At 48.2% G+C, this 25,231-nt stretch overlaps 1 protein-coding gene across 1 annotated transcript in view; it reads left to right on the top strand.

The window, feature by feature from the left end:
- Nucleotides 1-24,986, top strand: part of syn2 (synapsin II) — a 72,862-nt gene extending 47,876 nt beyond the window's left edge. Inside the window, exons 7-13 of the mRNA XM_031901270.1 lie at nt 3,630-3,772; nt 4,546-4,620; nt 6,746-6,848; nt 11,980-12,129; nt 13,783-13,843; nt 22,863-23,826; nt 24,587-24,986. Of these exons, the coding sequence (XP_031757130.1) occupies nt 3,630-3,772; nt 4,546-4,620; nt 6,746-6,848; nt 11,980-12,129; nt 13,783-13,843; nt 22,863-23,826; nt 24,587-24,722 (1,632 nt within the window). The 3' untranslated portion in view covers nt 24,723-24,986. The remainder of the gene's footprint in view (nt 1-3,629; nt 3,773-4,545; nt 4,621-6,745; nt 6,849-11,979; nt 12,130-13,782; nt 13,844-22,862; nt 23,827-24,586) is intronic.
- Nucleotides 24,987-25,231: the final 245 nt, after the last annotated feature.

Here is a 25,231-nt window from a genome sequence, read left to right as displayed (position 1 = left end):
GTCTTGTCCTACTGCCTTCATGTTTCCCTACTGTCTCCATCTTATTCTACTTTCACTATCCTGTCCTACTGTCTCCATCTTGTCCTACTGTCCCCATCTTGTCCTACTGTCCCCATCTTGTCCTACTGTCCCCATCTTGTCCTACTGTCTCCATCTTGTCCTACTGTCCCCATCTTGTCCTACTGTCTCCATCTTGCCCTACTGTCTCCATCTTGCCCTACTGTCCCCATCTTGCCCTACTGTCCCCATCTTGTCCTACTGTCCCCATCTTGCCCTACTGTCCCCATCTTGTCCTACTGTCCCCATCTTGTCCTACTGTCCCCATCTTGCCCTACTGTCCCCATCTTGTCCTACTGTCCCCATCTTGCCCTACTGTCTCCATCTTGTCCTACTGTCCCCATCTTGTCCTACTGTCCCCATCTTGTCCTACTGTCCCCATCTTGCCCTACTGTCCCCATCTTGTCCTACTGTCTCCATCTTGCCCTACTGTCCCCATCTTGTCCTACTGTCCCCATCTTGTCCTACTGTCCCCATCTTGTCCTACTGTCCCCATCTTGCCCTACTGTCCCCATCTTGTCCTACTGTCTCCATCTTGCCCTACTGTCCCCATCTTGTCCTACTGTCTCCATCTTGTCCTACTGTCTCCATCTTGTCCTACTGTCCCCATCTTGTCCTACTGTCCCCATCTTGTCCTACTGTCCCCATCTTGCCCTACTGTCCCCATCTTGCCCTACTGTCCCCATCTTGCCCTACTGTCTCCATCTTGCCCTACTGTCTCCATCTTGCCCTACTGTCTCCATCTTGCCCTACTGTCCCCATCTTGCCCTACTGTCTCCATCTTGCCCTACTGTCCCCATCTTGCCCTACTGTCTCCATCTTGCCCTACTGTCTCCATCTTGCCCTACTGTCCCCATCTTGCCCTACTGTCCCCATTTTGCCCTACTGTCCCCATCTTGCCCTACTGTCTCCATCTTGCCCTACTGTCCCCATCTTGCCTTACTGTCCCCATCTTGCCTTACTGTCTCCATCTTGCCCTACTGTCTCCATCTTGCCCTACTGTCTCCATCTTGCCCTACTGTCTCCATCTTGCCCTACTGTCTCCATCTTGCCCTACTGTCTCCATCTTGCCCTACTGTCTCCATCTTGCCCTACTGTCTCCATCTTGTCCTACTGTCTCCATCTTGCCCTACTGTCTCCATCTTGCCCTACTGTCCCCATCTTGGCCTATTGTATTGCAAGGGGTCCTTGTCTAACAGTTATAGGCTGGGCCATTACTTCTATAGTGAACTGACCATAATGCCCATGCTGATCTTCCATCCAGGTTTCTGCCCCCTTCGTGTACCATTTAGGGCAGGATCCAATATTAATTAATTCAACCCCATTTTGCCCTACTATCCTCGTCTTGTCCTACTGCCTGCATGTTTCCCTACTGTCTCCATCTTATTCTACTTTCACTATCCTGTCCTACTGTCTCCATCTTGTCCTACTGTCCCCATCTTGCCCTACTGTCCCCATCTTGCCCTACTGTCTCCATCTTGCCCTACTGTCTCCATCTTGCCCTACTGTCTCCATCTTGCCCTACTGTCCCCATCTTGTCCTACTGTCCCCATCTTGTCCTACTGTCCCCATCTTGCCCTACTGTCCCCATCTTGTCCTACTGTCCCCATCTTGCCCTACTGTCCCCATCTTGCCCTACTGTCCCCATCTTGCCCTACTGTCTCCATCTTGCCCTACTGTCTCCATCTTGCCCTACTGTCTCCATCTTGCCCTACTGTCTCCATCTTGCCCTACTGTCCCCATCTTGCCCTACTGTCTCCATCTTGCCCTACTGTCCCCATCTTGCCCTACTGTCTCCATCTTGCCCTACTGTCTCCATCTTGCCCTACTGTCCCCATCTTGCCCTACTGTCCCCATCTTGCCCTACTGTCCCCATTTTGCCCTACTGTCCCCATCTTGCCCTACTGTCTCCATCTTGCCCTACTGTCCCCCTCTTGCCTTACTGTCCCCATCTTGCCTTACTGTCTCCATCTTGCCCTACTGTCTCCATCTTGCCCTACTGTCTCCATCTTGCCCTACTGTCTCCATCTTGCCCTACTGTCTCCATCTTGCCCTACTGTCTCCATCTTGCCCTACTGTCTCCATCTTGCCCTACTGTCTCCATCTTGCCCTACTGTCTCCATCTTGTCCTACTGTCTCCATCTTGTCCTACTGTCTCCATCTTGCCCTACTGTCTCCATCTTGCCCTACTGTCCCCATCTTGGCCTATTGTATTGCAAGGGGTCCTTGTCTAACAGTTATAGGCTGGGCCATTACTTCTATAGTGAACTGACCATAATGCCCATGCTGATCTTCCATCCAGGTTTCTGCCCCCTTCGTGTACCATTTAGGGCAGGATCCAATATTAATTAATTCAACCCCATTTTGCCCTACTATCCTCGTCTTGTCCTACTGCCTGCATGTTTCCCTACTGTCTCCATCTTATTCTACTTTCACTATCCTGTCCTACTGTCTCCATCTTGTCCTACTGTCCCCATCTTGCCCTACTGTCCCCATCTTGCCCTACTGTCTCCATCTTGCCCTACTGTCTCCATCTTGCCCTACTGTCTCCATCTTGCCCTACTGTCTCCATCTTGCCCTACCGTCCCCATCTTTCCCTACCGTCCCCATCTTGCCCTACCGTCCCCATCTTGCCCTACTGTCCCCATCTTGCCCTACTGTCCCCATCTTGCCCTACTGTCCCCATCTTGTCCTACTGTCTCCATCTTGCCCTACTGTCTCCATCTTGTCCTACTGTCTCCATCTTGCCCTACTGTCCCCATCTTGCCCTACTGTCTCCATCTTGCCCTACTGTCCCCATCTTGCCTTACTGTCCCCATCTTGCCTTACTGTCCCCATCTTGCCCTACTGTCCCCATCTTGCCCTACTGTCTCCATCTTGCCCTACTGTCTCCATCTTGCCCTACTGTCTCCATCTTGCCCTACTGTCCCCATCTTGCCCTACTGTCTCCATCTTGCCCTACCGTCTCCATCTTGCCCTACCGTCCCCATCTTGCCCTACCGTCCCCATCTTGCCCTACCGTCCCCATCTTGCCCTACCGTCCCCATCTTGCCCTACCGTCCCCATCTTGCCCTACTGTCCCCATCTTGCCCTACTGTCCCCATCTTGCCCTACTGTCCCCATCTTGCCCTACTGTCCCCATCTTGCCCTACTGTCTCCATCTTGCCCTACTGTCTCCATCTTGTCCTACTGTCTCCATCTTGTCCTACTGTATCCATCTTGCCCTACTGTATCCATCTTGTCCTAGTGTCTCCATCTTTCCCTACTGTCTCCATCTTGCCCTACTGTCTCCATCTTGCCCTACTGTCTCCATCTTGCCCTACTGTCTCCATCTTGTCCTACTGTCTCCATCTTGCCCTACTGTCTCCATCTTGCCCTACTGTCCCCATCTTGGCCTACTGTATTGCAAGGGGTCCTTGTCTAACAGTTATAGGCTCGGCCATTACTTCTATAGTGAACTGACCATAATGCCCATGCTGATCTTCCATCCAGGTTTCTGCCCCCTTCGTGTACCATTTAGGGCAGGATCCAATATTAATTACCTGCATTTTTTTTCTGTTATAAAATCTCAGGTCAAGGTGGAGAACCACTATGATTTCCAAGACATTGCCAGTGTTGTGGCTCTAACACAGACCTACGCCACCACGGAACCGTTCATCGATTCCAAATATGACATCAGGATTCAGAAGATCGGAAATAACTACAAAGCCTACATGTAAGGAATCTCTGCCTGGAGCGGCCCCGGTGCCTGTTGGGCTCCATACTCAGCTGTGTTTTATCTTACCTTTGCTTTATATCTAAAGGGGAAGTTCACTTTAAAAATAACTCTTAGTCTAATGTAGACAGCAGTATTCTCAGACAATTAGCAATTAGTTTTTGTTCTGTGGACTCATGTTCTATATGGATCAAATGAAAAGTTGCTTAGAATTAGTCTGTCTAGAATATGCTTAGGATCTACCCAATCCATGGTTCATTTTAGGATTTTGCTGGATTGGAATTTGTTTTGGACCTTGTTCAGATTTCCATATCTTCAGTAGCTTCAGTAGCCTTTAATTGATCTCAGTCTGCAACTCTAGACCCTAGCAACCAAATCCCTGTGTAATCACCAACTTTGTACTGGTTTGTAACTGTAGTTGCTATTGAAGCATTGTCTGTCAGTTTATAACCTTTGCACTGCTGGTTCTAACTCTTGAAAGAAATTGATAGAAGCCCCCCAGACATACGTCGCTTTTCATTATAACTACAAATAACTTTGAGACCAATGAAAATGGACACTGAAGGGATACTGGAAAAGTGCCCAATAATATATTTTTTCATTATACCAAAAACAGTTTTGGGGTAGGTTCCCCTTTAACTAATAGCAGGAAGGTTGCTGTATTTTACTTATTAAAATGTAAATCTGTTGCCAATCGCAACGTCACGTTTCTTTTCTGCTTCCCACTAATCCCCTAATCCCATTAGTAACCTCATGCTCGCTGTCATTCACAGGAGAACCTCCATGTCTGGGAACTGGAAGACAAGTGCGGGTTCCGCCATGTTGGAACAAGTTGCCATGTCAGAAAGGTGAATGTTGTCACAAAGTGGGGGTCATTAATATTAAAGCAACAGGTCTGGCTAATCCGAGGGGTGTGAGGGGAACGTCAGTAATGGTAATGGTCAGAAATGGGAGCCATCTTAACCGAGACGTTGGTACGTAAAGGGATTCTGTCAGGGGAAACATTAGTTAATAGTGCTCCTGCAACAGAATCCTGCATTGCAATCCATTTTTCAAAAGACTAAACTTTTTTTATTTAATTTTAACATTTACGTAGGGCTAGACATATTCATAGTTTCCCAGGTGCCCTCAGCCATGTGATTTGTGCTCTGCTAAACTTCAGTCTCTCTTTACTGCTGCGCTGCAAGTTAGAATGATATCACGATCATGACCACAGGAATAAGAGATATATAACAGCCCCAGTCCTTACCTATTGTGCTAAAGACCTTTTTAGCCTGTCTGTGTCTGTTCTTTGAGTGGTTTTATGTATGTATGTATGTATAACTTTATTTATAAAGCGCTGTACAATCTTACAAAATTACACACAGGGAGGACAAGTGTGATAATAAATACAATAAATATATATAAATGCACAGGGAATAAGGACCATGTGGTATGAGACACAGTAGGAAGGAGTTCCCTGCCCCGTAGAGCTTACAATCTAAGTGGTTGGGTAACATACAGGCACAAATTGGAAGGTAAGAGTGCATCAGGTATGGGCATTTATACTGCACACTACGTTTGATATGAAATAAATAAAGGCTTATTTTCATATTTTTGGAAACCATTTTTCATGGGGGGTTCTAACAGTGGCACCAAGAATATCCGTCACTTTGGCCCCATCACTTCATGGCAGAGTGCCCCCATTGTTCCTTAATGTTGTGGCTACAGCGCTGCAGGATGGAGCAGGGGGCAGCCTGGGCAGAGAGGTGCCCTGACTAAGGGTGGGTAAGAGACAGGACTGGGAGGGGCAGGATATTTTGGATATAGATATATTTGCTCAGAGCTAGAACAAGAAGGTGTTTCAGTAGGACTGAATAGCAGAATGTGGCTACAGATATTTACTTGATAGAATCCCCATTTTCCGGGGGTGAGAGACTCCACTGAGTTACTGTTTATATTCAGCCACAAGAAATGAGGAAAAAGCTGAGTGAACGTTGCATCCAATTAGGCGGCAGAGAAAAAACCCACGGCGGAATTTCCTTTCCCGGCCCAACAAACAGAACGTTTTCTCCCCCTCAGTTTAAAAATAAACCCTTTCCCTTAACATGAAACGGAACACGGACTCGAGGGGGAGGTTGGATGAAGGGCAATATTTTCTTATCCTAGACATCTATCCTGATTAAAGGGCAGCGGCACATGTATGTAACACGTGTGTGTCATGTAAGATATGGGTGCTGCACATACAGAGCATCCGTCACATGCGTGTGTGGTGACAGAACTCAAGGTGACAATGACATCTCTGCCTTTGGTTAATCAGCCTCTGGGCCAAGCTAAAATACATTTCCCATAAGCCTCTGCAGTGGAATCCTGGGAATGACAGTCCAATGGTGGGAGTAGAACTGATGTTTGGATATATAAAGGGCATTTGGGCACGGCTTTGAGTACATTCACTGTCAGCACCGGGGGAAAGAACGGATCTAGCAATAGGGGAAACTGTAAGGCAAGTGGGTTTAGGCCATTTGACTATTGGGTTCAGGTTTGTGCAAATGAGGAAAGTAGTATCCATGACATAAACGGTCTGGAAAATGGGGGGGCAAACCCAGGGGACACAGCATGAAGTTGGTGGGGGAACTGATTGGTTGGGTTCTAACCCAGTTCCGAAATCCAGTCCCTTAGGGGAGAGGTAGAAACACTGTATAATATGTTTTGGGCAGACAAGGCGGACCAACTGGGTCTCTTGTGTTTTCCTTATGGCTTCCCTTATCCACCTATCAACTTTGTCCCTTTGCTGATGTTCGTAGAAGGGTAGGTTGGGTCCAGGTCATAAAAATGACCAATGGTGTCAGTGCAAAGCAGCGGGTTAGGGTTCCGGTGGCTGCCTAGGGGGACACTTATGGCGCCACAATGTCACTGGGGGTCAAGGATACACTTTGAGGCCTAGCGATGTTCCTTACACTTTGGGCTCATTCCCACACTTTTCTTTCATTCCAGGTACAAACTGTGGGTGGATTTGTGCTCTGAAATCTTCGGGGGGCTGGACATTTGCGCGGTGAAGGTCGTGCACGGGAAAGACGGGAAGGATTATATTATGGAGGTAAGGGGCTGACTCAGGGGAGACTGGAATTGGCTTGTTATTTGTACTTTGTGTTTTTTCCTGTAAAACATGGAATATTTTTAGCTCCGGGCACGTTGCGGCTCTATGGCAGCCCCCGGCTCATGAATCATTTCTTTATTTTTCCAACGTAAATATTTTGCTGTTGCATTTCACAGAAACAGCCGCCAGTTCATGGGTGTAGGATTAAAGGGACATGCAGTTTCATCGCATTGAGCTGGTTATTCTAGGAAGAATCCATATGGCACATCCCACTTAGATCCAAGCCCACACAAATATGGGGACTCCCCTCTTGGAATAACATGTGACAGTGAGTGCTGCACTTTGCCCGTGGATACAATGCATTTGGCAGCACTTTATTCATGGGGGGCGGGCAGGGGAGGCACATAAGCTTGGGGAGCTGTAGGACTTAAGGTGGCCATACACGTAACGATCCAAAAGACTAAATTAGCCTAAATTCACCCAATCCCACCCATAGGTGGGGATAGCAGGAGAAGATCCGCTTGGTGACCTTACCAGGCGAGCGGATCTTAACGTGTATGGCCACCTTAACTTGTGAGAGTTGCATGAATGGGGAGACAAAGCGTTAAATTGGGGAGACAGAGCGACTGCTCACCAAGCAAATCCAGTTGTCACCTCTCTGAAGAGTTAAATTACACCATTGTGATTGGATTAGTGGAAGAGTTTATACGGTGAGGACTTCCCGTATCAGTCGGTTGAACTGAAGAAGCTGCTCAAATGAGGAGAGAAACGTCTTCAATGATTACTCAGCAAATCCAGTTGCTCTACATTTACTCCTACTAGATATACTATTATTATTATTATTAACATTTATTTATAAAGCGCCAACATACCCCGCAGCACTGTACAATAAGTGGGTTACATACATTGGGCATACAGAGTAACATATAAAGCAATCAGTAACCGATACAGGAGGGGAAGGGAGCCCTGCCCAAAAGAGCTTACACTCTACAAGGAGTAACATATAAAGCAACCAGTAACCGATACAAGAGGGGAAGGGAGCCCTGCCCAAAAGAGCTTACACTCTACAAGGAGTAACATATAAAGCAACCAGTAACCGATACAAGAGGGGAAGAGAGCCGTGCCCCAAAGAGCTTACACTCTACAAGGAGTAACATATAAAGCAATCAATAATCGATACAAGAGGGGAAGAGAGCCCTGCCCCAAAGAGCTTACAATCTACAAGGAGTAACATATAAAGCAATCAATAATCGATACAAGAGGGGAAGAGAGCCCTGCCCAAAAGAGCTTACAATCTACAAGGAGTAACATATAAAGCAATCAGTAACCGATACAGGAGGGGAAGGGAGCCCTGCCCAAAAGAGCTTACACTCTACAAGGAGTAACATATAAAGCAATCAGTAACCGATACAAGAGGGGAAGAGAGCCGCGCCCCAAAGAGCTTACAATCTACAAGGAGTAACATATAAAGCAATCAATAATCGATACAAGAGGGGAAGAGAGCCCTGCCCAAAAGAGCTTACACTCTACAAGGAGTAACATATAAAGCAATCAGTAACCGATACAAGAGGGGAAGAGGGCCCTGCCCAAAAGAGCTTACAATCTACAAGGAGTAACATATAAAGCAATCAGTAACCGATACAGGAGGGGAAGAGAGCCCTGCCCAAAAGAGCTTACACTCTACAAGGAGTAACATATACAGCAATCAGTAACCGATACAGGAGGGGAAGAGAGCCCTGCCCAAAAGAGCTTACACTCTACAAGGAGTAACATATAAAGCAATCAGTAACCGATACAGGAGGGGAAGGGAGCCCTGCCCAAAAGAGCTTACACTCTACAAGGAGTAACATATAAAGCAATCAATAACCGATACAAGAGGGGAAGAGGGCCCTGCCCAAAAGAGCTTACACTCTGCAAGGAGTAACATATAAAGCAATCAGTAACCGATACAGGAGGGGAAAAGAGCCCTGCCCAAAAGAGCTTACACTCTGCAAGGAGTAACATATAAAGCAATCAATAACCGATACAAGAGGGGAAGAGGGCCCTGCCCAAAAGAGCTTACACTCTGCAAGGAGTAACATATAAAGCAATCAGTAACCGATACAGGAGGGGAAGGGAGCCCTGCCCAAAAGAGCTTACACTCTACAAGGAGTAACATATAAAGCAATCAATAACCGATACAAGAGGGGAAGAGGGCCCTGCCCAAAAGAGCTTACACTCTGCAAGGAGTAACATATAAAGCAATCAATAACCGATACAAGAGGGGAAGAGAGCCCTGCCCAAAAGAGCTTACACTCTACAAGGAGTAACATATAAAGCAATCAGTAACCGATACAGGAGGGGAAGAGAGCCCTGCCCAAAAGAGCTTACACTCTGCAAGGAGTAACATATAAAGCAATCAATAACCGATACAAGAGGGGAAGAGGGCCCTGCCCAAAAGAGCTTACACTCTGCAAGGAGTAACATATAAAGCAATCAATAACCGATACAAGAGGGGAAGGGAGCCCTGCCCAAAAGAGCTTACACTCTACAAGGAGTAACATATAAAGCAATCAATAACCGATACAAGAGGGGAAGAGGGCCCTGCCCAAAAGAGCTTACACTCTACAAGGAGTAACATATAAAGCAATCAATAACCGATACAAGAGGGGAAGGGAGCCCTGCCCAAAAGAGCTTGCAATCTACAAGGAGAAAGTGTTGAGACACAAGGTGTGGACTATGACTTGAATAAAAACCTTCATAGACATAATCACCGGCACTACACGTGGCTATCACAGCCCCTGCTAAGTAACGAGGAACTCCCTAAGTTTGTGGGAGGCCATCTGACTTGCTAAAATCACTAAAATCATTGCAAGTCTTCAGTCCATTAGGTGATAATGGGTTTAATTAAAGTTATTTATCCAGGAGAAAGGCAGCAGGCTCGTCAGTGAGTAATTAGTTTGCGCAGTAATTAGTTTCCAATTTACTTATGTGATTTCTCCTTCATTTAAATATTCCGCCAGACACCAGAGCTCAGAACAAATATTCTTACATCCCTTCCAGCCTCACCCTTTATATAGGTGAAGAGACAGTGGGTGCTGACACCCCAAATGCAGTATATACAGTAAAGGGCAGTGGGTGCTGACACCCCAGACACATTATATATAATAAGAGGGACTGGATAAATACTAACTAATTTCATTATATACAGTAGGTACAGTAAGTGGCATTGGTTATAATAGCACATGGCCTGTATTTGAATGATATGAATATATATACAGTACTGCTTGCTGGAGAGGCCTTTGATAGATCTGAATTAGAGAGTAGGAGATAGAAGAAACACGTTTGCAGCCAGTGAGACACCTCAGCGCTGTCAGTATAAGTCTATTTACCCCGTGGGAATAATCTGGGTAGAATGGTGCCTATGGTAGGGCACTTATATGCTGGTGGGGGCTGATTTTTTTTTGTATAATGCACCATTGTTATCAGTCTGGCTGGCCACAACCTTCTCTAGCTCCTCCCATTGCCCTATTGTTGTGGGCCAGGCCCAATGTGGCCAGGAATGGGGGGGGGGGATAGTACTGACAGGTATTTCCCACTACTAAGCACAGAACCCTAAGTTTCCCTTGGCTCAGTACATTTGCCTTATAGTTCTATTAGTATGGGGGTGTCAGGTCCGGGAGGGAAAACCTGCTTTGCCCCCGCCCAACCCTAATGCCCTCTGTGCCTGGGGATCATACTGACAGCCCCTTGGATTGGCTCCAGGGTACTTTGGCCCCCCACCCAGCACTAATAAGTACCCCAAGGGCAGGAAATTGTGGGGCGAGGGAGACCCTGCTGCTGCTAAATACAGAGACAAGTAAGTGGTCGGGCAGTTCTGTAGGGTCAGGCAAATGCTATTTAATCGGAAAGAAACTATTTGTGGTATAAATTCCCTGTGCAGGTTATATTTACCCCCTGCTCTGTACTGGGTGGTATAAATAGGGCAGGTGCCCCCCGCGTAACCCTCGGACCCTCTTATTCCTGGCGCCACGTATAATTAGCTCTGCGGCCCATGCCAGCCCCTTCCGTGGGCAGATGTGTCATGTTGTGGGCTCAATGGGAGGTTAGAAACCACCGCGGCTGGATATTAATAAACTGCCCCTGGGGTCAGAATCAGGGCAGCTAAACAAGGAGACTTTGTGCAAACGATGAAGCTGGGGGGGCAGTGGGGTAACAAGGGTCCTGCTTATTCTGGGTGTTGCTTTAGCTTTGGAGGACAAACGGAACCATTTATATAAGGGGTTCTGAGACTTTTATTTGCTTCTCTAAGTCAATCACCTCTCTCCTTACACAGGTATAGGACCTGTTATCCAGAATGCTCTGGATTTCCGTAATTCAGAGCTTTCTGGATAACGGGTTTCCGGATAAGGGAATCCCCCTGAGGGCTTTGTGCCCCCCATCCAGCAGTGCTCCACCCTTCCCATTCTCCTTTATTCCTATAGCTTCTGCCCCCCCCCCCCCCCCCCCATCATACCCCTCTCTACTATAAAGAACAGGGAAAAGGTAAAATGTTAGTGAATATATTTGCCTACCTGATACCCCGGGCCGGGGCTCCTGTTCACTAAAACCTGCCCCAGCCCAGGGTACTTCGTTCAAAGATGGATCTTCTGTTTCTCCGTTCTTAAAGCAAAGGCCCAGGCAGCCGAAAAATGAAGAAGAGGAAGAAAAGGGCTGCTCTGTGGCGCCCCCTGCACAAGTACCCCAGGCCGGTGCAGTTTTCAGCAAACTGGAGCATAGGCATAATTTGCCCCCCCCCCCCCGATGTTAATAAATGTACTTTTCCTTTAAAGGCAACTCCACCTACATAATAAAAAAAAATCACATTATGCTTAAAGAAATAAAATGTAATTCTTAGCAACTTTCCAGTGTCCATTCATCCCTCACTGTCAGTGGCTTTATAGGGACTTGTACATATAATTGTTGTATATATACTTGCTATATATATATATTGCTATTGGCTAGGGCTAAGCTTCCATATCCATATTACGGATCTCCCTTATTCTGCAGCTGCAGGTTACCCCGGGGTAGCCATGACTCCCTCGCGGGGTATCTGTTATACCCCAGCCCTATACAGAATGAATGCAGGTAAATGCTTATGTTTATTCTGCAGGTAATGGACTGCACCATGCCGGTCATTGGGGACCATCAGGCAGAAGACCGGCAGCTCATTGCTGACTTGGTGGTGAATAAGATGAATCAGATTCGCTCCAAATCTCCTGTGCCCTCTCCTCTGAGACCAACTGCAACTCAGCAACCTCAGGTAGGGTCTGAGCTCCCCGATAGCCCCCCAAAATTCATCTTTGAATTAACTTTTAGTAGGATGTAGAGAGTGATATTCTGAGATAATTTGCAATTGGTCTTTATTTTAAATTTTTTGTCATTTTTTAGTTATTTTATATTCAATTCAGCAGCTTTTCAGTTTGGCGTTTCAGCAGCTATTTGGTTGCTATTGTTCAAATTACCCTAGCAACCAGTGCGTGGTTTGGATGAGAGACTGGTATATGAATAGGGGGAGGGGCTGAATAGAAAGATAAGGAATAAAAAGTAACAATAAAACTGGAGCCTCACAGAGCAATAGGGTTTGGCTGCCGGGGTCAGTGACCCCCATTTGGAAGCTGCAAAGAGTTGGAAGATGAAGAGAAATAATTAAAAAAACCATAACAAATAAGTAATGAAGACCAATTGAAAAGTTGCTTAGAATTGGGCATTTTATAACATACTTAAAGTTAACTTAAAGGTGAACCCACCCCTTTAGTGTATGGTGCTGAATATCAGGCCCGGACTGGCAATGTGCAGGTTCTGGCAAATGCCAGGGGGGCTGCTGGGAGATGCCATAGACAGTCACTTGTTTATTATTATTATTATTATTATTATTGGGCTGCAGGTTACCACTTGAGCCATGTATCTGTAACAGGGGTGCTATTCCTCCACTCTCCTGCAAGTGGTGCTGTTTGAGGCATTTAATATCATATAATCATCATTACATAGCAAGTTAATGGCGGGTTTAATATCTCTTGGCCCCAGAAAGGAAGCTCCTCCTCCCAGCTCTGTACCTGCTCCCTGAGTGTGAACTGGGGGGGGGGGGGGGGGTTACAGGCTCTGGGATATATATTCCTGTAACTCCCACCCCCCCCCCCCCCCCCCCCAGCACAGTGACCCCTCCAAAACAGCCATTTCATTGTCCTTCATTCGTCTCCATTTACTGTGGGAAAACAGAACTTTAGAAACCAACAACTGTATAATAACAATAATAATAATAATAATAATGGGGTACCCCGGGGGGGTTTATATGTAGGAGATGGGGCAGCTGGGGAGAGAGAAATGAAAGGAAACGGAATTAGTTTTGCCCCTGTAACAACCAATAGAAGTTACACAACAGCGACACCCTGTGGCCAGTTGGACTCTCGCACCCCTCTGTTCCTATGCCCTTAGCTGTCGCGGTGCTGGTCCAAATGACTATTTCTGTGCCACCTACATTCCCAATAGGGGCAGTTTGCCAGTAACATTAGTAATTGGTAAGTGAGACCCTATGGGCCCCGGGCTGAGATCAGGTTCCCCCTTACATGGGGCCACAAGACCCAACTATTAAATTCTGCTACTATTACATTTCCTATAGAACCCGCGGAACTTTCTGGATGTGATTTTCTTCACATTTGGGACCTACAGCCCTGGGATATACACTGTACCTTGGGACACTCGGGGTGGGGATTATATTGGGGACTCATTATTCCTTTTGGGGGGGCATGTTGTACAGAGGGAACATTGGGAAGTCTGGGACCTATTTAGTGAGTCCGACTCCGTGTAGATCATAGCCCCCCCGTCTCGGGGCAGTTGGGGTAACTGGCCAGACACTTAGTTCAGACAGTGAGTGGTACTTTATCACCCAATCATTTTCTTTCTTCTCTCTTTCCAGATGGGGACCCCGAGCGAGTCGGAGCCAAACAAAATGGCGGCACAGCGCCCCCCACCCCAAGGTTGCCTACAGTACATTCTCGACTGTAACGGCGTTGCCGTAGGACCAAAACCCGCTCAGGCTGTCTGATTGGTTGTGGACGAGTGATTGTGGCCAAAGCTGCTTGGTCTCTGTGCTGTTCTTCTCATGATCCAGTGCCGACCCGAACTGTGTTTTTCTATGCAGTGTCCCGTGTGTCCCCTAGTGGCCCCCAGGTCCTGTCTCTGCTTGTCTCGCACCCTCCTAGTGCCCCCCGGTGCCACACACCTGTGCCCCCCGCCCTGTCCCGGACAAGTAGCTGTTACTTTCTAAGTATTGTGAGATTTTGTTAAGGAATTGCCATCCCGGCCCGTTTGGCTCCTCATCGACTGTGTGTGAATTGTTGTCAGTTCGGTTCTGCATGACTTGTGTTGGGGGCTTCAAACCCCCCCGTAAGGTTGATTTGATTCTTATTGAATTTTTCTTTTTTATAGAGTTGGGTGTTGTGGAAGCATGGATAGAATCTCTTGTGACCCCGCCCCCCCGCGCGTTCAGCAGCCTATTGGTCCTTATGTTCATGCCACTTGGATACTGTGTTTGTAGGACAGTGCTGGGTGCCCAATGCCCCCCCCATGGACCCTCACAGCCACCGTAGCTGAGAGCGTTGCCCTAGACACGTTGGCATCTATTGTGTTGGCTTCATGCTCTCGGCTGGTGAATAAGCCCTGCCCCCCCCCCCCAGTCTACTTTCGGAGGTGCTACAGATATGGTGGAACCTTCCCCTCATGTGTGGTGTCTGCAGTGTCCGTGTTTTATTTGCCTCCCTGTCCCCGCCATTATCTCTCTAGAGCCATATTGTCCTGGGGGAGTTCTACCCTCAGCCAGACTGGGGCCCCCCACAGGTGCACTAGGGGTACCTACAGAAGGATTTGGGGGGAAGCGTTGGTTCAGCTGCTGCTTTTGGTTGCCCAGGAGAGAGCGATAAGGACAGTTGGTACCGGTTCTATGGGCTAGTGGCTTTGCCTTGGGATCATGACACCCATGGGTGCAACGCCTCACATTCCCACAACCTCAGCTTCCACCTTAAGGGGGGCTTTCACTGACCCCATTAAATAGAGATCTATAGGGTCACGTTTCACCCTCCAATCACGTGCTCCCCTGTTTGTCATCTCCACTGAACATTTATCCATTAACCATATTTACTGAGGGACTAGTGCTGTGTGGCCCTGGGGCCCTGGCTTATTGCTCATTAAATGAAATGGGAGCTGTGAGATAAGGGACAATACACCCGGCCTTTTTATTTTATGGGCTTGGCCTCCTTATCTGACTGCTCCACACTTCTTTGCAAGGGCAAGTTAACATTTAGTGCCCAGCGCTGTCAGCTTCACTGATTTGCAGTTGGTCTTCATTATTTATCTGTTCTGTGCCCTGGGTACCCCTGGAACTATAGCATGGTGACTGTTACCCCAATGTTTCTATATATCTGTAACCTTGTTATGGGCTAAGGGGGCCCAGCCTGAAGGCCAGTTAGGGGGGGATTTGGGGTGAGTGCTTATTTGTGCCCTGGGTACCCCTGGAACTATAGCGGGGTGACTGTTACCCCAATGTTTCTATATATCTGTAACCTTGTTATGGGCTAAGGGGGCCCAGCCTGAAGGCCAGTTAGGGGGGGATTTGGGGTGAGTGCTTATTTGTGCCCTGGGTACCCCTGGAACTATAGCGGGGTGACTGTTACCCCAATGTTTCTATATATCTGTAACCTTGTTATGGGCTAAGGGAGCCCAGCCTGAAGGCCAGTTAGGGGGGGATTTGGGGTGAGTGCTTATTTGTGCCCTGGGTACCCCTGGAACTATAGCGGGGTGACTGTTACCCCAATGTTTCTATATATCTGTAACCTTGTTATGGGCTAAGGGGGCCCAGCCTGAAGGCCAGTTAGGGGGGGGATTTGGGGTGAGTGCTTATTTGTGCCCTGGGTACCCCTGGAACTATAGTGGGGTGACTGTTACCCCAATGTTTCTATATATCTGTAACCTTGTTATGGGCTAAGGGGGCCCAGCCTGAAGGCCAGTTAGGGGGGGATTTGGGGTGAGTGCTTATTTGTGCCCTGGGTACCCCTGGAACTATAGCAGGGTGACTGTTACCCCAATGTTTCTATATATCTGTAACCTTGTTATGGGCTAAGGGGGCCCAGCCTGAAGGCCAGTTAGGGGGGGATTTGGGGTGAGTGCTTATTTGTGCCCTGGGTACCCCTGGAACTATAGCGGGGTGACTGTTACCCCAATGTTTCTATATATCTGTAACCTTGTTATGGGCTAAGGGGGCCCAGCCTGAAGGCCAGTTAGGGGGGGATTTGGGGTGAGCGCCCAGTGTACCTCTGGAACTATAGCAGGGTGACCTAAGGCTATATATATATATATATATATATATGGTATAGTAATGGGCATTCTGGGAGTTGTAGTTTGGGGGCTGTCACTTACCCATCAGTCACTTATACATTGCCATCCATTACATACGCATGTAGCACCCTATGGACCTGTGAGTGATCCCACCAGGCACAGTTTAAGGGGAGAGGGGGGATAGAGATACCCTCCCAGTTTCCAGGCCCATGAAAGGAGTAAGAACGCCCCAGTAATGGTGCAGGGCTCAGATGACCATACAGACAGTTTTGTGACAGTAGATGATTGCGGGAACGCCTGGCTAATTCTGTCTCCTTTGTGAATATAAGTGGCCCCGGGGGGCCAGAGGTGGCCAAGGCAAGAGTTAGTGGTTCCCCCGTGCCGTGGGCACACACTGCGCTTTCTGCAAGGCCCATGGAGGGATCAATGGCAAACGTTGGGGTGCAGTACAAGTGGGGTGGTTGATATAAATCGAGGGAACGTCTCCCAGGAAGCCATTTTGCGGTTCTGCTCCATTTTTATCTCTTCAGCATGTTCTGGTGCTGTGTTGTGTGCGATGGGTCCGCGCGTCCCACAGTGTAGACTTTGTGTATTTGTGTCTGTGCCGCTGTGAGAGCGGAGAATATGGGGGCGCCTGATTGTGGGGCATAACTTGTATAGCAGCTTCACGTGCAATAAAGAACTTCCATCTGCCTCCGTGTATCGTCTCTTGGGGGGCACACAAGGGGGGGATATGAATGCTGACTGCCCTGGGGTTGCACTATACAGAACTATAACTCACACAGCACAAGGAGCTGTACCATGTTCCACCTTCCCCCCGTACCCCAAAAACATTCTGCAAACAAGAGCCTCATTGTACCCCCCTACAGAGCACCTTCCATCTCTCGGGTCTCTGCCCACTGATAGAACAGGGAAAACTGGTTTCCGTCTTTCACCAACCAGTAAGGGCCTGGGTTCAAGTACAGAAATATGATTTTCTTATTATTAAGGGGTTCTGCCTGCCCCCCAACTACCAATGGGTCACATCTGTAGCAGAAAGTGCAATATCAGGGGCTTTTAGTGTTGTGTCTTCAACCCCCTAATCGGCACATTCATCCCCCCCCCCCGTACTCCCTTCAGCCCATTCCTATGCACGGAGCAACACTAGGGGTACCATGGCCCCCCAAACAGACTCAGTCCTAGAAACCGAGACCTGCAAAACTGAGGCACCAACCAGGCTGCTTTCTAAAACAGTGTTCTTGGGAGCAGGACCAATCTGGGGGGTGGGGTGCTGCCTTTCCGATGTTGCCCCCTTGTCCCCCACTGCTCGTTACTTTTCAGCATCTGAGGGGGACAAGGGGGGGGGGGCGCATCATTAAAAATCAGATTTTGGGCTTTTACATTTACCAGGAGAGGTAACCCACTGGGCACTGCCATCGGAGGCAAGTTGCTCCCCTGATTGGGACCTGCTCCATTTGGCCATGGGGAATAACACTCAGCTATAAACTGGGCAGGGCTAGAACCAGAATGTTCACAGGGTCAGACCAACAGTCAGCCAATCAGAGCATTAGAATCTTCCCAGGACTAGACCAATCTTTAGCCAATCAGTTACCCCTTCCATAGTACCCCTTCTTGTGCCTCTCTACATGTGGGGTGACTATCTGAGAACCTTTACCCTATTTTTAAGGTGCATAGTGGGACTCAGCCCCACTCAGTGACCCACTCAGGCTTTCCAGAACATCTGACAGGCCCTTTGCTACCAGATCTCCTGCAGTGATCTACAGACACCCTACCAGACCTTCTACAATGATCTACAGGCATCCTACCAGATCTCCTACAATGAGATACAGAAATCCTACCAGATCTCCTGCAGTGATCTACAGACACCCTACCAGATCTCCTACAATGATCTACAGACATCCTACCAGACCTTCTGCAATGAATGATAGACATCCTACCAGATCTTCTACAATGATCTACAGGCATCCTACCAGATCTCCTAGAATGAGATACAGAAATCCTACCAGACCTTCTGCAATGAATGATAGAAATCCTACCAGATCTCCTACAATGATCTACAGGCATCCTACCAGATCTCCTAGAATGAGATACAGAAATCCTACCAGACCTTCTGCAACAATTGATAGACATCCTACCAGATCTCCTGCAGTGATCTACACCCACCCTACCAGATCTCCTACAATGATCTACAGACAGATCTCCTACAATGATCTACAGACATACCGTTCCCCACAAACGACTGCTTTCTAAGCTAAGGTCTATTGGTCTTAGTGAAGTCGTTTGCACATGGATAGAAAACTGGCTACAGGATCGGGTACAGAGGGTGGTTGTTAATGGCACATTCTCTACTTGGAGTAAGGTTCTCAGTGGGGTCCCTCAGGGTTCTGTACTGGGTCCACTTTTGTTTAATTTGTTCATAAATGACTTAGGGGAGGGTATTATGAGTAATGTATCAGTGTTTGCAGATGACACAAAACTCTGCAGACCAGTCAATTCTATCCAGGATGTGACATCCCTGCAGCAGGATCTTGACCAACTGGCAATCTGGGCAGCTAAGTGGCAGATGAGATTTAATGTGGATAAATGTAAGGTCATGCACCTGGGATGTAAAAATATGCAAGCCCCGTATAACCTTAATGGGACTGCACTAGGCAAATCCATAATGGAGAAGGATCTTGGAGTCCTTGTAGATAATAAACTTGGCTGTAGCAAGCAATGCCAGGCAGCAGCTGCAAGGGCAAACAAGGTTCTGAGCTGTATTAAAAGGGGTATAGATTCACGGGAGGAGGGGGTTATTCTTCCCCTTTACAGAGCACTGGTAAGGCCCCATCTAGAATATGCTGTTCAGTTTTGGTCTCCAGTGCTCAAACGGGACATTATTGAGCTAGAGAGGGTCCAGAGAAGGGCAACTAAGCTGGTAAAGGGTATGGAAAGTCTCAGTTATGAAGAAAGACTGGCCAAGTTGGGTCTGTTTACACTGGAGAAGAGGCGCTTAAGAGGTGACATGATAACTATGTATAAATATATAAGGGGATCATATAATAACCTCTCTAATGTTTTATTTACCAGTAGGTCCTTCCAACGGACACGAGGGCACCCACTCCGGTTAGAAGAAGGGAGGTTCCATTTAAATATTCGGAAAGGATTTTTTACAGTGAGAGCTGTGAAGTTGTGGAATTCCCTCCCCGAATCAGTCGTACTGGCTGATACATTATATAGCTTTAAGAAGGGGCTGGATGGATTCTTAGCAAGTGAGGGAATACACGGTTATGGGAGATAGCTCTTAGTACAAGTTGATACAGGGACTGGTCCGATTGCCATCTTGGAGTCAGGAAGGAATTTTTTCCCCTCTGAGGCAAATTAGAGAGGCTTCAGATGGGGTTTTTTGCCTTCCTCTGGATCAACTTGTAGTTAGGCAGGTTAGGTATAGGCATTATGGTTGAACTTGATGGACGTATGTCTTTTTTCAACCCAACTTACTATGTTACTATGTTACTATGTTACTATGTTACATCCTACCAGACCTTCTGCAATGAATGATAGACACCCTACCAGATCTCCTACAATGATCTACAGACATCCTACCAGACCTTCTGCAATGAATGATAGACACCCTACCAGATCTTCTACAATGATCTACTGGCATCCTACCAGATCTCCTAGAATGAGATACAGAAATCCTACCAGACCTTCTGCAACAAATGATAGACATCCCACCAGATATCCTACAATGATCCACAGACATCCTACCAGATCTCCTACAATCATTTATATAAATCCTTCCAGACCTTCTGCAATGATCTACAGTGCATAGTGGGGTTTCAGACCTATTCAACTTCCCACTCAGGCTTTCCAGAACATCTGACAGACCTGCAGTGATCTATAAACACCCTATCAGTTCTCCTAATATGATATACAGGCATCCTGCTAAATCTCCTAACATGGCAGGAATTGCAGGAACAGAGCCAACTGAGGCAATGTGACCAGGTAGAAGGGCCGGTGTGGGTAGCAGTGTGAGATCCCAGTATGGCACAGTCATGAGTCTAAGTATAGCAGTTCTACGGGTGTCAGTGTAGCATCTCTAGGGGTCTCAGTATGGCACTTCCAGGGGTCTCAGTAAGGCCCTTCTAGGGGTCTCAGTATGGCAATTCCAGGGGTCTCAGTAAGGCACTTTAAGGGGTCTCAGTATGGCACTTCCAGGGGTCTCAGTATGGTACCTGAATGGGTCTCAGTAAGGCACTTCCAGGGGTCTCAGTATGGTACCTGAATGGGTCTCAGTAAGGCACTTCCAGGCATCTCAGTAAGGCACTTTAAGGGGTCTCAGTAAGGCACTTCTAGGGGTCTGAGTAAGGCACTTCTAGGGGTCTCAGTAAGGCACTTCTAGGGGTCTCAGTATGGCACTTCCAGGCATCTCAGTAAGGCACTTCTAGGGGTCTCAGTATGGCACTTCTAGGGGTCTCAGTATGGTACCTGAATGGGTCTCAGTAAGGCACTTCCAGGCATCTCAGTAAGGCACTTTAAGGGGTCTCAGTAAGGCACTTCTAGGGGTCTGAGTAAGGCACTTCTAGGGGTCTCAGTAAGGCACTTCTAGGGGTCTCAGTATGGCACTTCCAGGCATCTCAGTAAGGCACTTCTAGGGGTCTCAGTAAGGCACTTCTAGGGGTCTTAGTATGGCACTTCCAGGCATCTCAGTAAGGCACTTCTAGGGGTCTCAGTAAGGCACTTCTAGGGGTCTTAGTATGGCACTTCCAGGCATCTCAGTAAGGCACTTCTAGGGGTCTCAGTAAGGCACTTCTAGAGGTCTTAGTATGGCACTTCCAGGCATCTCAGTAAGGCACTTCTAGGGGTCTGAGAAAGGCACTTCTAGGGGTCTCAGTAAGGCACTTCTAGGGGTCTCAGTATGGCACTTCCAGGCATCTCAGTAAGGCACTTCTAGGGGTCTCAGTAAGGCACTTCTAGGGGTCTTAGTATGGCACTTCCAGGCATCTCAGTAAGGCACTTCAAGGGGTCTCAGTAAGGCACTTCTAGGGGTCTCAGTAAGGCACTTCTAGGGGTCTCAGTAAGGCACTTCTAGGGGTCTCAGTAAGGCACTTCTAGGGGTCTCAGTAAGGCACTTCTAGGGGTCTCAGTAAGGCACTTCTAGGGGTCTCAGTAAGGCACTTCTAGAGGTCTCAGTAAGGCACTTCTAGGGGTCTCAGTAAGGCACTTCTAGAGGTCTCAGTATGGCACTTCTAGGGGTCTCAGTAAGGCACTTCTAGGGGTCTCAGTATGGTACCTGAATGGGTCTCAGTATGGCACTTCCAGGCATCTCAGTAAGGCACTTCAAGGAGTCTCAGTAAGGCACTTCAAGGAGTCTCAGTAAGGCACTTCTAGGGGTCTGAGTAAGGCACTTCTAGGGGTCTCAGTAAGGCACTTCTAGGGGTCTCAGTATGGCACTTCCAGGCATCTCAGTAAGGCACTTCTAGGGGTCTCAGTAAGGCACTTCTAGGGGTCTTAGTATGGCACTTCCAGGCATCTCAGTAAGGCACTTCAAGGGGTCTCAGTAAGGCACTTCTAGGGGTCTCAGTAAGGCACTTCTAGGGGTCTCAGTAAGGCACTTCTAGGGGTCTCAGTAAGGCACTTCTAGAGGTCTCGGTATGGCACTTCTAGGGGTCTCAGTAAGGCACTTCTAGAGGTCTCAGTATGGCACTTCTAGGGGTCTCAGTATGGTACCTGAATGGGTCTCAGTATGGCACTTCCAGGCATCTCAGTAAGGCACTTCAAGGAGTCTCAGTAAGGCACTTCTAGAGGTCTCAGTATGGCACTTCTAGAGGTCTCAGTAAGGCACTTCCAGGGGTCTCAGTATGGTACCTGAAAGGGTCTCAGTATGGCACTTCCAGGCATCTCAGTAAGGCACTTCTAGGGGTCTCAGTAAGGCACTTCTAGGGGTCTCAGTAAGGCACTTCTAGGGGTCTCAGTAAGGCACTTCTAGAGGCCTCAGTATGGCACTTCTAGGGGCTTCAGTAAGGCACTTCTAGGGGTCTCGGGCAATTCCAGGGGTCTCAGTAAGGCACTTCTAGGGGGTGTCAGTGTAGCATCTCCATGGGTCTCAGTATGTTAGGTGGTCTCAGTAAGGCACCTACAGGGGTTCGAGTATGGCACCTTCAGTAACAACCCAACAGTAACACGTGGCACAGGTAGGCTAATTATTTAAAAGGCATACAAGATTAACAATGAAGACCAACTGAAAAGTTGTTTAGAATAGATCTGTATCACGTTTACCAATTTAAAGGTATTTGACCCATATGACCCAATTATTTACTTGCCCTTTGCTACTGTAGTTTTTTCCCAAAACCTGGAGTACATGAGTTTATTTACATACAGTTCCACCATATACAGTAGCGCTGTATGAATGAGAGACAGCAAATAGGAATAGGACGGAGCTGCTCCCCCCAGTGTATTTACAAATCTGCCCCTTTCCTGCCGCAGAGGCAGTTGTGTCCAATGGTGTCAGATTGTCTAAGGGCAGTGTGATTGGGTGCTGTATGAGTTGGGCTGTGCCTTCCTGTCAGCTGAGTGCAGCCATGTTTGATCATGTGACCTGAATTAGTGGACTGAAGTGACAGCTGGAGAAAGAATGCATGACAAGAACATAACTCTGTAACATTATTTGTGTGCAAAACTTAGGGTGCACAGGGCGACCCCAAGAAATGATATCAGATGGGCAAATGGCAGTTCGACCCACGGCCAAGCAAAGAGAGTGTGAGGAACCGATTGTAAAGAACATGCACCATCCTAAAGGGATCGCTCTTCAGCCTCCACCTGTACAGACCAAGCCTCTACCTGGTCAGATCCAGCCTCCACCTGTACAGACCAAGCCTCTATCTGCTCAGGTCCAGCCTCCACCTGTACAGGCCAAGCCTCTACCTGGTCAGATCCAGCCTCCACCTGTACAGACCAAGCCTCTATCTGCTCAGGTCCAGCCTCCACCTGTACAGACCAAGCCTCTACCTGCTCAGATCCACCCTCCACCTGTACAGACAAAGCCTCAATCTGTTCAGATCCCGCCTCCACCTGTACATACCAAGCCTCTACCTGCTCAGTTCCACCCACCACCTGTACAGACCAAGCCTCTAAATGCTCAGATCCAGCCTCCACCTGTACAGACCAAGCCTCTAAATTCTCAGATCCAGCCTCCACCTGTACAGACCAAGCCACTACCTGCTCAGTTCCAGCCTCCACCTGTACAGACCAAGCCTCTAAATGCTAAGATCCAGCCTCCACCTGTACAGACCAAGCCACTACCTGCTCAGTTCCAGCCTCCACCTGTACAGACCAAGCCTCTAAATGCTCCAATCCTGCCTCCACCTTTACAGACCAAGCCTCTAAATGCTCAGATCCTGCCTCCATCTGTACAGACCAAGCCTCTAAATTCTCAGATCCTGCCTCCACCTGTACAGACCAAGCCTCTACCTGCTCAGTTCCAGCCTCCACCTGTACAGACCAAGCCTCTACCTGCTCAGTTCCAGCCTCCACCTGTACAGACCACGATGGCACATGGTGCCGCACAGCTCCCTGCTTTTGGACAGGAGGCTTCGGGTTCCGGGAGAGTAGTGTCAGACCCAGCACAAAGGGCTCACCCTCAGCTCAAGTAAGTCCAATACATAAGAACAGTAGAATATTTTGTTTGTAGCCAGAGCACCAGAAATGGTCAGTAGGTTGGAGCACTTGTGTCCTTCAAGGTTCCACCTTGGTGATGCCCTGTGTGTTTTGGGGGGGTGGGCTGAGTCTTTGCAGCCAATGAATTAACAAGGCCCATGGGATCCATTTTTATTGAGCTTCAGAGGCTCCGGGAAATTGAGGGACTTTCTCAAGGCCATAAAGACATAGGGACCAATGAGTCAGGTGAATGTATGAGTGGGCCAGTCATTGAGTTCTTTCTCTCCTGGTTCCAACTCCTTCCTACCCCCCCCCCGGCTTAATCACCTCCCAACATAATAATCCGCCCAGTACATGTAACAAGTTGGCCAGTACTGGCCTAGAGCATTCCCCCTGTCTGCATGTCCTGTTTGTAAGATTGGCCCCTGGGGGTTCTTTTGGGCCACAGAAGTCCCAGTCTGACCCAGTAGGTGTGAGCAGCATGGCTTTCCTGTGCCTGATAACTGTTATATCTAGTGATGAGGGAATCTGTCCTGTTTCGGTTCTACCCAGTGAATTATTTCTCCCATCACTATTATATTGCTGAGACATTAGGGCCACACTGGAGGGCCCCTCACAGCTCAAGTAAAGCCCCTGCAGTACCTCTCTGTGTTGTACAGAGAGCATGTGCCCCCTACAGGTTGGAGTAAGGCTCACAAATACCCCAGGTTAATCCCCCTGAGCTCATTATTGTGTATTTCTCTGTCCCACAGCAAGTCCCAGTCCCTGACCAATGCCTTCAGCTTCCCCCAAGCTTCCTTCTTCCGCTCGGCCAGTAGTGACGCGGAGGCCAAGGCTGAGACCATCAGGAACCTCAGGAAATCCTTCGCCAGTCTCTTCTCTGATTAATGGGCAGATCCAGTGGCTCCTGGAAGCACCAATGCACCTACTGATAAAGGAGGAGTTTGTGTCTAACGCTTTGGCCTTTCCTGACCAACCCACTAATCCTTACTGAGCACTGGCGCCCCCCCCCAGTTACTGGTCAGCCATGTGTAACTCATGTGTAACTCACTCACAACTATACACAGAAGTCATCCTGAAGGAATATCCAGCTTGTAGCCCCTACTTTCCCCATCTTGCCCTACTTTCCCCATCTTGCCCTACTGTCTCCATCTTACCCTACTGTCTCCATCTTGTCCTACTGTCTCCATCTTGTCCTACTGTCTCCATCTTGCCCTACTGTCTCCATCTTGCCCTACTGTCTCCATCTTACCCTACTGTCTCCATCTTGCCCTACTGTCTCCATCTTGCCCTACTGTCTCCATCTTCCCCTACTGTCTCCATCTTACCCTACTTACTCCATCTTGCCCTACTGTCTCCATCTTGCCCTACTGCCTCCATCTTGCTGTACTGTCTCC

Source organism: Xenopus tropicalis, chromosome 4, assembly GCF_000004195.4.
Source record: "Xenopus tropicalis strain Nigerian chromosome 4, UCB_Xtro_10.0, whole genome shotgun sequence".
NCBI classification, from domain to species: Eukaryota; Metazoa; Chordata; class Amphibia; order Anura; family Pipidae; genus Xenopus; species Xenopus tropicalis.
Note: the sequence above shows the minus strand (reverse complement) of the source record. Positions and strands in the feature narration are given on the sequence as shown.